Source organism: Notechis scutatus, chromosome 12, assembly GCF_049901735.1.
Source record: "Notechis scutatus isolate UNSWTSFEM ecotype Mainland chromosome 12, rNotScu1.2, whole genome shotgun sequence".
In the NCBI taxonomy this organism is placed as follows: Eukaryota; Metazoa; Chordata; class Lepidosauria; order Squamata; family Elapidae; genus Notechis; species Notechis scutatus.
Window position 1 is genome coordinate 8386068 of NC_142020.1, and position 14855 is coordinate 8400922.

Sequence of the window (14855 nt, forward strand, 5' to 3'; positions counted from 1 at the left end):
CTCCTCCTCCTCCTCCTCCTCCTCCTCCTCCTCCTCCTCCTCCTCCTCCTCCTCCTCCTCCTCCTCCTCCTCCTTCCTTCCTTCCTTCCTTCCTTCCTTCCTTCCTTCCTTCCTTCCTCGTTCCTCCTTCTTCCTTCCTCCTTCCACTTTCCTCCTCCTCAACTCCACCCATTCCCTTCTAGCAGTGTTGAGGTTCCCTAGTTAGGAAATGAAACGTCTGCAAGAAAATAGCCAATCTCGGAGAGCACCAAAGACCCCATATTATTATTATTATTATTATTATTATTATTATTACACAAAAATGACAGTATACACAGCAAACGAGATAACCATGCTGGGTTTCGTATCACAAATCACTAGTCGAACACTTCCCAAGCGTTTAGGACTGTGTGATGTATCGGCAGGTTATGTGAGCAGATCCTAGTAAGGTGGCCTTCTGCAGCTGACCAATGGTGATTTTGTCAGCGCCAATTGTTTCTAAGTGCTTACCTAGGTCTTTAGGCACAGCATCATCCAGTGCGCCGAGTACCACTGGAACCACCTGCACTGGTTTATGTCAGAGTCTCTGCAGTTCGATTCTCAAATCCTGATATCTGGTGACTTTTTCAAGTTGTTTCTTGTCGATTCTGCTGTCACCACGTATGGCAATGTTGACAATGCACACTTTTTTCTTCTCCACAATCGTGATATCCGGGGTGTTGTGTTCCAAAACTTTGTCAGTCTGTATTCGGAAGTCCCACGGTAGTTTTGCATGCTCATTTTCAACCAATTTCTCATGCTTATGATCCCACCAGTTCTTTGCTACAGGCAGATGGTAGTTGTGACACAAATAATAATAACACAAATAATAATAATAATAATAATAATAATAATAATAATTATTATTATTATTATTATTATTATTATTATTATTATTATTATTATTATTCCTTCTCCTCTTCCTCCTCTTCTTCTCCTCCTCCTCCTCCTCCTCTTCCTCTCCACAAACCCTACCTTCTACTAGCACTGATGATGCTACCTAGTTGGGTCATGAAACATTTGCAAGAAAACCAAGCTCAGTTATCACCAAGAACCCCATAGTCGTCCTCCTCCTCCTCCTCCTTCTCCTCCTCCTTCTTCTTCTCCTTCTCCTTTCCTTCCTTCCTTCCTTCCTCCTTCCTCCTCCTCCTTTTTGCCACAGTCTGGTAGCATCCACCAAGCCACTGTGGTTCACTCTCTGTCACGTTGCTCCTTGGTGGCTACCTCACTGCACCAGGTTGCCTTGTAGCCTATGCAGCAAACAGGAAGGAAGATCAAATTAGACCCCACAGCACAGGAAGAGGCGAATAGTGAAACTCTGAACCAAAAAAAAAAAAAATCATTAAAAAAGATAACGCAACGTTACTGGAACCATGTCGGCAATTCAGTGACAAGAAAAAGCTGCCTTTTGCAACACGAATTAGCCTCATCTCAATTTTATTCTTGGACCGAGGGCATCCCAAAAGACACTTGGATCTACCTTTTATCATAAAAACTCTCAGTGGTTGGAAACCATGGAATCCAGACAGGACCTCTTTGTTCAAAACTTCTAAACAAGGACACATATTCAAAAGTGAAGTGCTCAAAATCCAGAAGTGTGGCTTTCAATAAGCTGGAAGTTTGGATTTAAAATGAAAGTTTCAAGGAGCCCCGAAGGAACTTCAAGAAATGTAAGTATTCCTCATAGAACCCCTGAATTTTTATTAATTTTTTTCCTCTTCCTGATGGCATATCTTCCCTTGTTCATTCTGTAATTTGGTGATTCAACTTTTTTTTCTCTCTGTTTCCTCAGTTTATAGGCTAACCATCTTCCCGGTTTATTGGCATTCTCGAAGAAGTTTTGTTTTGTCTTTGTTAGTTGTCGTGGTAGTTCTTCTTTCTCAAGTAGATGTGTTTGATTAGGTCCATTTGCTGTTTTAAATTTCTTTTTTTTTTTGTGGTTCTTCCTGGAGTTCTGTTTCCAATCTTTTATACTCTCCTTCTAGGGTTCTCTGTTGTTGCTTTTTTTTCTTTATTATTATTTTTTTGCCATGTATGCTATGGCCACCCGTCTCATGTAAGTCTTTGCTGTGTCCCAGAGAATTTATAGGGATGTGTCTTCTTTCTTATTTTCTTTGAAAAAGAACCCCAGTTTCCATTTGAGATCTACAGTTCATCCTCTTTTAGAATTGATCTTTGCAGGGTCCATCTTGGAGTTTTATTTCGTCCTTTCCAGCTAAATCTCATATGATTGTGTAACCGTTCAAAGTTACAACGGCACTGAAGAAAAGGGGACTTATGGCCATTTTTCACACTTACGACCGTTGTAACATCCCCATGGTCAGGCGATCAAAATGCAGACGCTTGGCAACTGACTCATATTTACAACGGTTGCAATGTTTGCGACCTTCTGACAAGCAAAGTCAATGGGGAAGCCAGATTCATTTAACAACCATGCTCTACTAACTTACCAACTGCAATGATTTGCTTAACAACGGTAGCCAGAATGGTGGTAAAATGAGGCAAAATTCACCTAACAAGTGTCTCACTTCACAACGGAAATTATGGGCTCACTTGTGGTCATAACCTGTATTTTGGGGGGTGGGAGTGGGGTTTAAAAAGAACAGGAGAAAGCAAAAACTATTTCAAATTTCTCTGCCGATAAGGGAGCCCAAAGTTACAAGATGGGCAAGCTATTCCTGACAACGGGGTAGCCAAGATTTGGCCTGTTCCTTCAAAACTTAAGATGGTTGTGTGTCTACTCAGAGCAGTCACATGATAGCATCTTGTGGCAGCTGATGTGGAGATGTATACATGGGATGTGCAACCAGTGAGGAATAGTTTTGTTCAGTTTTAAATTTAGTACAACAGCAAGGGAAAATGATGTTTTCAGGAAACATTCGTAGCTTTAACTCTGAATCACAAGAATCAAATCCTGGGGAAGCTTCGCAAAATGGAGAGCGAGAATCGTTAATGGTATTTATGATACAAAATGCAAATTCATGTTTTTGTTTTGGAGTCCTGTCCGGCCACCATTTGGGTTGCCTGGCAGAGCTTTTCGGTGGAGTAGTTTTATATATATATTTTTCCTGAAGAGAGGGGACTATTTGAGTCCTTTTGCAGACGTAGCTATGTGGGTTTTCTTTTTCTCCTTAATATGAAATTTTTTCCTACACATTCAACCGTTCTTCAAGACTATAGTAAAGCGCACACAGGTGCAGAAAAGAGGGACATTGAAACAAAGTGAAAAAAGAAAAATAATACAATATAATCATTGTCAATAGCTCATTTTTCTTTTTTCTTTCGCTGTCCCAAGCCACTAACGACCAAAACATTTTGCTTTTTTTGAAATATTAAATATTGTTGTCCCAAAGGGGCTTTTTTCAAGAGGCCACTGGACTTTCTGGGTTTTTCTTTTGAAGTTTCACTTCTCATCCAAGAAGCTTCTTCAGCTCTGACTGGATGGTGGAGAATGGAAGGATTTATACTCCTTGCGGACAGCTGGTCATTTGCATCCTTTTAGAGGGTTGTTGAGGCCACTTGGAGGTTGATCTGTGTCCTCAGGGTCACCTGAGTAGTGCAAATGGGTGTGAAGTCTTCTTGGAACATGGTGCCAGGTATATTCAGTGATCCATCAACGTAGGGAGTACGAGAACATTGTTTTCCATGTGGCTTTTTCCTTGCTAATCCTGCTCACCAACAAGGCTTCTCATCAGCTGAGCTCTGAAACGTAAGTCTAGGTGAAGGGAAATGGCCCAAAAAGTATCGTTTACTAGAGATGATAAATGTGAGTTTAGGAGACAGGGAAGGAATGAAGAGTGGAAATTGCTGGGAAACAATGGGAGGTGATTAGAAAAGCAAGTAAGGACGCTGGAGGAAAAAATGAAAGCCCCGTTCCAGCCAATTCTGCTCAGTGGTGCATTTTGCCCATTTATTGTCCAATAGTATAAGGATGACAAAAAGTTTAACTTCTCAACATAGGTGTCCCACAACTGAGCAGAGCAATGAGAATGTTGCATCAGCAATTGCTGAGCTCCAGGTTTCTGGACAAGGGTGTTTTAGTATGAAGACCACAATCCTGAGTATTTTTCCGTCTCACGAGTAAGGCTCAGAGGTAGCTGACATACATACTCTTGTCTTTGTTCCCTGGAGCCAACCTTGATCAAGTCCTTTTCTTCTTCCAATGTTTTGACTTCTTCCCATAAAGCACCAGCCAGGTGGTAAATTTGGGTGCTGCTATTAGGACCATAGGGACGTGGTGGCTCAGTGGCCAAGACGCTGAGCTTGTCGATCAGAAAGGTCGACAGTTTGGCGGCTCGAATCCCTAGTGCCGCGTAACGGAGTGAGTTCCTGTCACTTGTCCCAGCTTCTGCCAACCTAGCAGTTGGAAAGCATGTAAATGCAAGTAGAAAACTAGGGACCCCTTTGATGGGAAGGGAACAGCGTTCTGTGAGCATTTAGTCATGCCGGCCACATGACCACGGAGACGTCTTTGGACAGCGCTTGGCTCTTCTTTGGCTTTGTAATGGAGATGAGCACCACCCCTTAGAGCCGAAAAAGACTAGCACAGATGTGCGAGGGGAACCTTCACCTTTTATTAGGACCATAGAAGAACATATAACAGTAGAAATGAAGAGAAGAAATAGTGATGTACTGAAAAGATTGAAAACAGCAACTTTTCATCTCCTGCCTTAGCAATAATCTTTTTTTTCCTCCTTCAGAATCATGGATAAGGACTTTTCCAATAAGACCTTCCATGTGATGCATCAAGTAGAGGGTTGTGAAGGGTGAACATGGTGGAATTTGTCTGCTACATGCAGTCAACGCCCCATTGCAGCTAATGATCCCAGCAAACCTCTGATGGATGGTGAGTAGATACATTCTCGCTCTATTTTATTATGGTTGTCTGCACAGTCAGCCAGAAGTTTAGGCTGAATTTGGCATTTTTGCCCACCTGTTGAGTCCGAAAAGACCTGGAATAAGCAGATGTTGTTTGACGGTGTTAAGGTTATCCTCGCAGGACATAAGCTGTTCCAGATAAAGCTGCCTTTTGCAATTGACTAACAGGATTTTGTCAACTGCAAAAAACAGCTTGGAATAGCTTACATCTTGTGACTCCTCCTCTTCTTCTCTTCTTCTTCTTCTTCTTCTTCTTCTTCTTCTTCTTCTTCTTCTTCTTCTTCTTCTTCTTCTTCTTCTTCTTCTTCTTCTTCTTCTTCTTCTTCTTCTTCTTCTTCTTCTTCTTCTCCTCCTCCTCCTCCTCCTCCTCCTCCTCCTCCTCCTCCTCCTCCTCCTCCTCTTCTTTTTCTTCTCTTCTTTCTCCTCCTCCTCCTCCTCCTCCTCCTCCTCCTCCTCCTCCTCCTCCTCCTCCTCCTCCTCCTCCCTCCTCTTCTCTTCTTCTTCTTCTTCTTCTTCTTCTCTTCTTCTTCTTCTTCTTCTTCTTCTTCTTCTTCTTCTTCTTCTTTTCTTCCTTCTTCCTTCTTCCTCTTCTTCCTCTTCTTCCTCCTCCTCCTCCCCCATCCTCCTCCTTCATTGAGGGTTAAGAAAAATGCTTTTGTATGTGAGTCATCTTGACAGTTTTGCAGAGCTTGTCCTGCTAGTCTTTAACCTCAAGATGAAAACAACTTTTAGCAAAAAAACAAACTTTACTCCATGGATCACATTTCTTTCAAGATGCTTCAACCACTCCTGGCCTTGCATGGATATTGCTTTAGGCTTCTTCCCCATATGGGAGATTCTAAATATATCAAGAAGATATAACTTGAACTTCCCTTTCCCATTGAAGCCAACACTGACTGATAGAATTGTCTCCAGTCCCTTCAGTTCAGAGTTTTGGAGGGGACTACCAGTATAACTTTCAAAGTCTTAAACATCAAGCAACTGACTTTGTAGCTTTTAGTGCTGAGCCTCATGCTGTTTGATTCATGAAAAAGAAGGAGTGTATTTAGAAGAGAGCCCTCCGCTTCAGCCTTATTGAACTATAGGGAAGGTCTTGCCTGCCACCTGTGGCCTATTAGACAAATGCCCCAATTCCTGATATGATATTCCTGAATCTCTGGTTGCTTGGTCATTCTCTTCCTTCTTTCTTCACAGAACCAGTGGTCCAAAGGCACATTGAAGGTCTTCAGACCTGGTGTGGTGCTAACCCAGAACTCATCCCTTTGGAGAGGTTGACCGATGTCCTCCTCGTGGAAGGGCTGAGCGATCTCCAGCAGAAGCAACACGATTTCATACAGATTGAAACCACCAATGGCTTAAGGAACACCTCCAAAAAGATCCCCTTGGAGAAGCTCTTCCTGCCTCTCTCCAAGTTCAACAGACCTCCGCGGGTCTTAGTGACAATTGGTGTGGCAGGAATCGGCAAGAGCACCTTGGTCAAATTCTTCGTCCACGCCTGGGCAAAGAGGGAGATAAGCAAAAATTTCACGTTTGTGTTGCCTCTCACCTTTCGGGAACTGAACGCTTACGAAAAACTCTCGGCTGAGAAGCTGGTCAGGTTGGCAGCCCCCCATTTAATGGACCTGAGCCTTCTTCCCATGAGCAGTGCCAGAACGCTTCTGATCCTGGATGGACTAGACGAATTCAAGACACTTCTAGATTTTTCCAACGCAACGGTTTGCACAGACTCCCAGAAGGAAACCCAAGTGGACAACCTAATCACCAACATCATCAGAGGCCACCTGTTGCCAAAGGTATCCGTCTGGATTACTTCCCGACCAACCGCAACCACCCAAATCCCAGGGGGTCTTGTGGACCGATTGACCGAAGTACAAGGTTTTGGAGATACAGAAATCAAAAACTATTTAGACCACATGTTCAGTGAAAACCAAAGCTTAGCAGATGGTGTGATGCAACATCTCAAGAACAACAGGTCCTTGTATGCTCTCTGCACTGTGCCAGCATTTTGCTGCATCTGTGGCTCGTCGATGGGCTATTTTCTAACGAGGACTGATCACCCTCCTGAAACTTCAGCGGTCCCAAAGACTTTGTCGGAAATCTATTCCTATTACTTTAAAATATTGCTGTGCGGTGATTGGCAAGGGAAGCAGAAGGAAGTCCTCCGGATTGAGCCAATGGTGAACAACTACAAGAAGATGATGAATGGGTTGGGCCGACTGGCCTTCTATAGCCTCATCAAGAGAAAGTACATGTTTTTTGAGCAGGACATGAAAGCCTATGGAGTCGACCTCTCTTCCCTTCACTTCAGCTTGACCAGTAGGATCTTGCTTAAGGAAGAGACTCCATTTTCTAGCATCTATTATTTCTCCCACTTAACATTTCAGGAATATCTAGCGGCTACTTATTATTATTCTGTGGCAAAGCGTGCCCTCTTTGACCTCTTTGTTGAAAGTGGCATGTCTTGGCCCAAGCTGGGCTTTGTCAACCACGTAAAAAATGCCATCCAGAGATCCTTGCAATCTGAGGATGGACACCTGGACATTTTTATACGCTTCCTTGTGGGTCTCCTTTCCTCACAGGTAAACAAAGTCTTGTCCGATTGGTTCCTGGTGAGGGACGAACACCACAGCTACTGGAGTCATGTGGTGGGCCTCTTCCAGAATTTCCTGGGAGTGGACCAAGTGGTCTCCTGCAGGACTGTGAACCTCATGCGGTGCTTACATGAGCTTCAACACACAGAGGTGGCTGCCAACGTTGAGGAGGCCATGAAAACCGAGAACTTAGCTGGAACGTTGACCCCCATGAATTGCTCCGCCTTGGCTTACGTTCTGCAGACATCCGAGGCGTGTGTGGAAGAAGCCAATCTCTCCAATTGTCTCACTTATCGCATCCTGCAAAGTCTTCTCTCTCAGATTCTTTACTGCCGCAGTCTCAGGTAGGTCTTATTATCCAGGATTTGAAACGAGACGAGGCTCTCCAGAGCTTCATTATTTAGATCAGAGGTCCCCAAACTTGGCAACTTTAAGACTTGTGGACTTCAAGTCCCAGAATTGAACCTACCTTGAATTGTTGGCTTGAAAAGGAAGATGAAGACTGGACAGAAGAGGGGGTTTCAAATTCTAATTTTCTTCAGCCAGATGCCCGTGGAGATTCTCCATCATCCAGGTCTTGGTTGTCACAAAGATGTTCCTTTCCCCCCAAAAGGCAATTAGACTTTCTTGGGGTTTATTTTTTTGTCTGAAAAATGTTGCGCTTCTTATCCAAGAAGCTACTTCTGAACTAAAGAACCGGAGAAACTTCTTGAATGAGAAGTAAAATGTTTTCAAACAACAATAACAACAAACCCAAGCAAGCCCTTTGAAAGAAGAAAGCACCTCTGGACCTCAGCCATAGACATTCCCAGAAGCAATCCAAGAAGGAAGCTGGCTGGAGGATTCTGGGAGTTGAAGTCCACAAGTCTTAACGTTGCCAAGTTTGAGGACCCTTGATTTAGATCAGGTGTCAACCTGGTAACGTTAAGCTGACTTTCACTCCCAGACTCCCAGCCAGCAAAGCTGGCTGGGGAATTCTGGGAGTTGAAGTCCTCCAGGCTTAACGTTACCAAGGTTGACACCCCTGATTTAGATAGTTATTAGAGGCATATCTTGTCTTTCATTCAGGAGTCCATGGTGGTGGACAAAGTTCTCCCTCCTGGTATTTTCTCCCACAACAGAAACATTCCCCACTACACCATCACACCTCCTTGGTTGAGAGGGAGATCCAACATCCCCATGGACCTTCCATGGCAGAGGTGAATTAAAACTTGGACCTTCCCTCTTCTCGTTCAGTACTTTTACCCCGCTTCCCCAATAACCCTTCTTGGATTGCATCTGGGAATTTCTATGGCTCATGTCCCAAAGGTGCTTTCTTCTTTCAAAGGGCTTGCTTGGATTTTGTTTCATTTTTTTTTTTTTTGTTTGAAAACATTTTACTTCTCATCCAAGAAGCTTCTCCGGTTCTTTAGTTCAGAAGTAGCTTCTTGGAAAAGAAGCGCAACATTTTCCAGACAAAAAAAAACCCCAAGAAAGTCTAATTGCCTTTTGGGGGGGGAAAGAACATCTTTGTGACAACCGAGACCTGGATGATGGAGAATCTCCACAGACATCTGGCTGAAGAAAACTAGAATTTGAAACTCCCTCTTCTGTCCAGTCTTCATCTTCCTTTTCAAGCCAACAATTCGACATAGGTTCAAGACAGATTATCGCCTAGGTTCACCACCACCCAGCCCCCTTTTCACAACCACTGGAAACTTTCTATTTCTCTATCTGTCAGACTGTGCTCCTTCTAAATCCCAAGAAAGAAATACTCAGACTCCATTGTGGTAGAGCAGAGTTTATCTTTTACTGGAAAATGAATGGTAGCAACAGAATCAATTCGAAACTAAAATATTGGCGGGTAAATGCATATACAAAGGGATAGAATTGCTCCCCCCTCCAGAGATCAAATGATTCTTCCAATTAAAACTTCTGAATAGGATCATGTGGTCATCTCTAGGTGATGATGAGGCTACTGTCAGTGACCTTGACATATTTTGATAAAAGTTCGAGTTGCGCATAAAAAAGGACAGAGGTTAGTGAGAAATGGAAAGTTACAACAAAGAATCCCCTCCCTTTCTTTACCCAGCAAAGGAATGCAAAACACCTCCTGCCTTCTTCCCTTCCAAGATTCCCCCTCCCACCGTTTCATGACAGCCGAAAGAGAAGTAAAAAGCATAGCAACAAATGAGCCATAATTAGGAGCGGAGATATCTTGATAGGTAGGGATGGATATCTCTTGAGGCTGACACTATCTGCGCTCAAATAATCCAAATAATCCGATAATTTCTTCCTTCTCTCCAACTTGGATTAATGGGAAATGCTTTGTTTTTCTCCTTTTTTTTTTTTTTTTTGCCTGCAAGGTTGGATTGCAACCAGTTGAAAGACACGGCCATGGATCTCCTCAGCAGTGTGCTGAGTGGTAAAGACTGTCAGATTCAAAGAATCAGGTATTTCTCATCGACAGGACAATTATCTCTCTCCCTCCCTCTCTTTTTCTCTTTCTTCTCTTTCCTTATTTCCTTTCTCTTTCTCTTTCTCTCTCTCTTATTCTCTGTAGAGGATTGAACACGAGCATTTTATCCACGGTCAGGAAAAACGGCGCCCGGAGAGGCAAAAAATTTTTTTTGAACCCTAATGCAAAAATGGACAGTTAGGACGAGATGTGAGGTGGAATTCCATGCTTAAAAATGGTGTTGCTTGCTGTTTTTAAAAATTGAGCCTTTTTGGTGCCCGGGGAAAAAAATGCGTGATGATTTCTGTTTCCATGCTTGGAAATGATTAGTAGCGGTCAGAATTATCCCCTTTGTGGGGAAGAAAATATCCATGTTTGGGGATGAAATCATAGCAATAAGATTGCAACCTCGTAACCGAGATGGAGGAGATGGCTCATTTTCTGCTTCTCCTTCCTTGGTCTATCTTGATCCTATCTCTGTTGATTTCTAGCAGTGCCATATTGAGACAGGACAAAAAAAATTCTTGATGTTCCAAGCCTTTTATTATATTACTTGTAAGGCAATAAAGGACAAATACTTCATAATGCAGTTTCTTATGATTGATGACCATTGATACCTTCTCTGACACTATAATTTGAAGGAAAAGAAGATTATATTTTGAGGAATAATTTCTTATAGATAGGGATCGAAACTGTCTTGTAAATGATTGGGTTGTAGTTGCTTCAATTGAGCGCGGCATTTTTTTAGATGGTGTGGGAAGAAATATCCATCTGGTTCAGTTCCAAGCTGGGAGAAAGACAAAATGGAGGCTGGGGATTAATTGGAAAGATGGTATATTTATTGACATGTTTGTAGTTCTGGTGCAGCTGACCACATGGAGTTGAGTGTGGGTGGTATTTATACCTTCTCTTGGGCTTTGCCCTTGAGTTTCCTGTTCCTGTGCAAGAACATGCATTCTATTGGCTGTTGTCAGACTCCCATGGGGCCATGTAGGGGTTAAGTAGAGGTCATAGCTGGCTCTATAGGCAAAGTGCAAATTGAGATAAAGGTCAAGAGTGATCATGATAGACAGACAACTGTAAAAAGGAGATGATAACAAAATATCTTGCAAGACTTCTAGAATATATAGAATATAGAATACTTTATTGGCCAAGTGTGATTGGACACACAAGTAATTTGTCTTGGTGTATTAATTGGTCCTTATTTCCAGGTTGAATCTCTCCTTGATCAGTTTCCGTCCATTATTCCTTGTCTGGCCTTCGGCTGCTTTGGAAAATAGCTTGACTCCTTCCTCTCTGTGGCAGGCCCTCAAATATTGGAAGACTGCTCTTCTGTCTCCCCTGGTCCTTCTCTTCCCTAGACTAGCCAGGCCCAGATCCTGTAACCATTCATCATATGTTTTAGCCTCCAGTCCCCTAATCATCTTGGTTGCTCTTCTCCGCACTTTTTCTAGAGTCTCAACAACTTTTTTTATAATGTGGTGACCAAAACTGTGTGCAGTACCCTAAGTGTGGCCTTAAGGCTTTAGAGATTAGTGTTAGTACCTCCTTTGATCTTGATTGTATCCCTCTGTTAATGCAGCTTAGGATTGCATTGGCTTTTTTGGCTGCTACGGCACACTGCTAACATAGCTATTTTGTATTTTAATGTTATTTATTTTTTTCTCTTTTAAAATGATGTTTGGGTTAATTAGCTTCTAACATTTCTAAACTGATAAACAAGCTGGAGGTTAGTTCCAGATAATAAAAAGTTGGTTAGTACCAATTGGGGTTTGGTTTAATCTCCCCTTTCTGACGTCAGACCTCATTTTAATGAAAATACATAATACTATGGGATGCAAATATGTAACATGTTTGACTCCATGTCACTGATTTCCTGTGCAAAGGGGAGGTTCCTTTTACCTGTCTGATCAACTTTCATTTTTCTTTGTTATGTTAACTATAAAAGAGGAAGTAAGCTAAGGATTGAGGTTTCCTCTTTGAATGAGAGGCAACCCTTTTGTCTGAATATTCTGATAAATGGTAATGAAATGATCATTACTTAGACTTTCAAAAAGAGACTGGACTGCCATTTGTCAGAAATAGTGTAGGGTCTCCTGCTTGTGCGGGGGTTGGACTAGATGACCTACAAGGTCCCTTCCACCTATATACAGAATGGGGAGCCACCGGGCTTCAGAAGGACCCATGTAAAGGTAGGGTCCTGGGGTTTGACAAGACCCAACCCTTCCAACTCTGATTATCTGTTTCTGATCTTCCTGTTTCGGTTTGTCTCATTGGAAAATAAAATACATACCGAAGCACCAGCCTAAAAAGCCATATTTGGCCTTCACTAGTGAACTGAGAGATTAAAAAAAAAAAACAACGCCTTTAAAACGCCTTTAATTTTTTTAAATTACCTGTTTTTTGGGCAGCTTGGCAGAAAACCAGATTGGCACCAAAGGAGCAAAAGCTCTGGCTAAATCCCTGATGGTCAACAGGAGCCTTTTAGCGCTGGAGTAAGTATTTTATGGGATTAAAAAACCTTGTGGCGCTTCGAGAGGGGTCGGCAACTGGCTGCCATTGAGTTGAGCCTGCCCCAACAGAGAAAACTTTCTCATCATCATCCTCCTCTTCTTTGAACAACCCCACAATCCCTTACAGGGATAGAGACTGGGCCACTGAATGGAGCTGAATCCGGCTGTTTACTGGCCGGATGCCCTTCCTGTTGCCAATGAGAAGTTTTATTCAGCAGATAGATTCCCCTTGAGTCCACAGAGAGAAATATCAGTCTCTATCTAGTCTCCTGATTGTGGGATGAGAGATCCACCCTCAACCGAGAAACTTCTATCTCTGCTTTAAAAAAAATCATATTTTTAAAAGCATTTTAAAAAATCCTGCTTCCAAGATGATAGCAGAGTCCAGAGATGATCACCGTGTGGCTAATTTTCCCCTCTTTCCCTCTGCTAGTCTTCGGGGCAACGCCATCGGGCCCAACGGAGCGAAGGCGCTGGCTGACTCCCTGAAAAACAACCAACACTTGCTCTCGCTCAAGTAAGGACAACCCCACTTTCTCGGCCTTGAACCCACAAGCCTTGTGTAGGCAGTCCTCAACTTACAACCACAGTTGAGAGCAGAATTTCCATGGCCGAGCAAGACGGATGTTAAATGAGGCATCATGCCCAATTTATTTTTTTCACCGTGGTTGTTGTGAATCATGCAATTGTTCAGGGAATTCAACTTGCTTCCTTGACTTTGGTTGTCCGGAGCTGGCTGGGAAGGTTACGAATGATGATCACAAATTGACTTCAGGATGTGACAACCATAATAAATAAATGCTGGTTGCCCAGCGATCAAAGTTTGATCAGAGGAGTGTGGGGATACAATAGCAATAGCCCTTAGATGTATATACCGCTTCACGGTGCTTTCCAGCCCTCTCTAAGCAGTTTACAGAGTCAGCCTGTCACCCCCAACAATCTGGGTCCTCATTTAATGACCTCGGAAGGATGGAAGGCAGAGTCAACCTTGAGCTGGCCAGGATTGAACTGCTGGCAACAAGCCGTGAGTTAGCCTGCAATACTGCACCGCCACGGCTCCACAGCTCTATGACAGTCGTAGATGGGAGGATTTGGTCATAAGCCCCTATTTTCATCAGAGTTGTGACTTTGCATGGTTTCTAATTTAGAATAGAATAGGAGCTGGAAGGGGGACCTTAGAGGTCTTCTAGTCCAACCCCCTGCTCAAGCAGGAGAACCTATACCATTGAATGAAGGGCTGTATGTTGAGGACTACCTGGATGCTTGACCGGATGTCTTCTCACAAGCCATTCTCTTCCTCCAGCCTCCAAAGCAACCTGATCAAGGACAAAGGGGCAGCAGGCCTGGCCGAGGTGCTCGCCAGCAACCAAACACTGATGACACTGCAGTGAGTTTGCACCCATCGTTGCCACGTGGCATCATTTGCACTCTGTCCCTTCCCGGGCAGCATGCGCTGGCTAAGGAATTCTGGGAGTTGGAAGTCCACAACTCGTAAAGTTGCAGTCCCTTGCTCCAAAGCCGTGCAGTCCCCTGCTCCAAGGTTGCAGTCCCCTGCTTCCAAAGTTGCAGTCCCCTGCTCCAAAGCCGTGCAGTCCCCTGCTCCAAGGTTGCAGTCCCCTGCTCCAAAGCAGTGCAGTCCCCTGCTCCAAGGTTGCAGTCCCCTGCTCCAAAGCAGTGCAGTCCCCTGCTCCAAGGTTGCAGTCCCCTGCTCCAAAGCCGTGCAGTCCCCTGCTCCAAGGTTGCAGTCCCCTGCTCCAAAGCCGTGCAGTCCCCTGCTCCAAAGCCGTACAGTCCCCTGCTCCAAAGTAGTGCAGTCCCCTGCTCCAAGGTTGCAGTCCCCTGCTCCAAAGCCGTGCAGTCCCCTGCTCCAAAGCCGTGCAGTCCCCTGCTCCAAAGCCGTGCAGTCCCCTGCTCCAAGGTTGCAGTCCCCTGCTCCAAAGCCGTGCAGTCCCCTGCTCCAAAGCCGTGCAGTCCCCTGCTCCAAGGTTGCAGTCCCCTGCTCCAAGGTTGCAGTCCCCTGCTCCAAGGTTGCAGTCCCCTGCTCCAAGGTTGCAGTCCCCTGCTCCAAGGTTGCAGTCCCCTGCTCCAAAGCCGTACAGTCCCCTGCTCCAAGGTTGCAGTCCCCTGCTCCAAAGCAGTGCAGTCCCCTGCTCCAAGGTTGCAGTCCCCTGCTCCAAGGTTGCAGTCCTCTGCTCCAAAGCCGTGCAGTCCCCTGCTCCAAAGCCGTGCAGTCCCCTGCTCCAAGGTTGCAGTCCCCTGCTCCAAAGCAGTGCAGTCCCCTGCTCCAAGGTTGCAGTCCCCTGCTCCAAAGCCGTGCAGTCCCCTGCTCCAAAGCCGTGCAGTCCCCTGCTCCAAGGTTGCAGTCCCCTGCTCCAAGGTTGCAGTCCCCTGCTCCAAGGTTGCAGTCCCCTGCTCCAA

At 44.4% G+C, this 14855-nt stretch overlaps 2 protein-coding genes across 2 annotated transcripts in view; both read left to right on the forward strand.

Moving 5' to 3' along the window:
• The window catches only part of ANTKMT (adenine nucleotide translocase lysine methyltransferase), a 144937-nt gene that overhangs the window by 83356 nt on the left and 46726 nt on the right, over positions 1–14855 (forward strand). The gene's annotated exons all lie outside the window — the stretch shown is intronic.
• Positions 1209–14855, forward strand: part of NLRC3 (NLR family CARD domain containing 3) — a 29675-nt gene continuing 16028 nt past the window's right edge. Inside the window, exons 1-7 of the mRNA XM_026680760.2 lie at positions 1209–1688; positions 4719–4864; positions 6091–7831; positions 9833–9919; positions 12336–12419; positions 12871–12954; positions 13741–13824. Of these exons, the coding sequence (XP_026536545.2) occupies positions 4858–4864; positions 6091–7831; positions 9833–9919; positions 12336–12419; positions 12871–12954; positions 13741–13824 (2087 nt within the window). The 5' untranslated portion in view covers positions 1209–1688; positions 4719–4857. The remainder of the gene's footprint in view (positions 1689–4718; positions 4865–6090; positions 7832–9832; positions 9920–12335; positions 12420–12870; positions 12955–13740; positions 13825–14855) is intronic.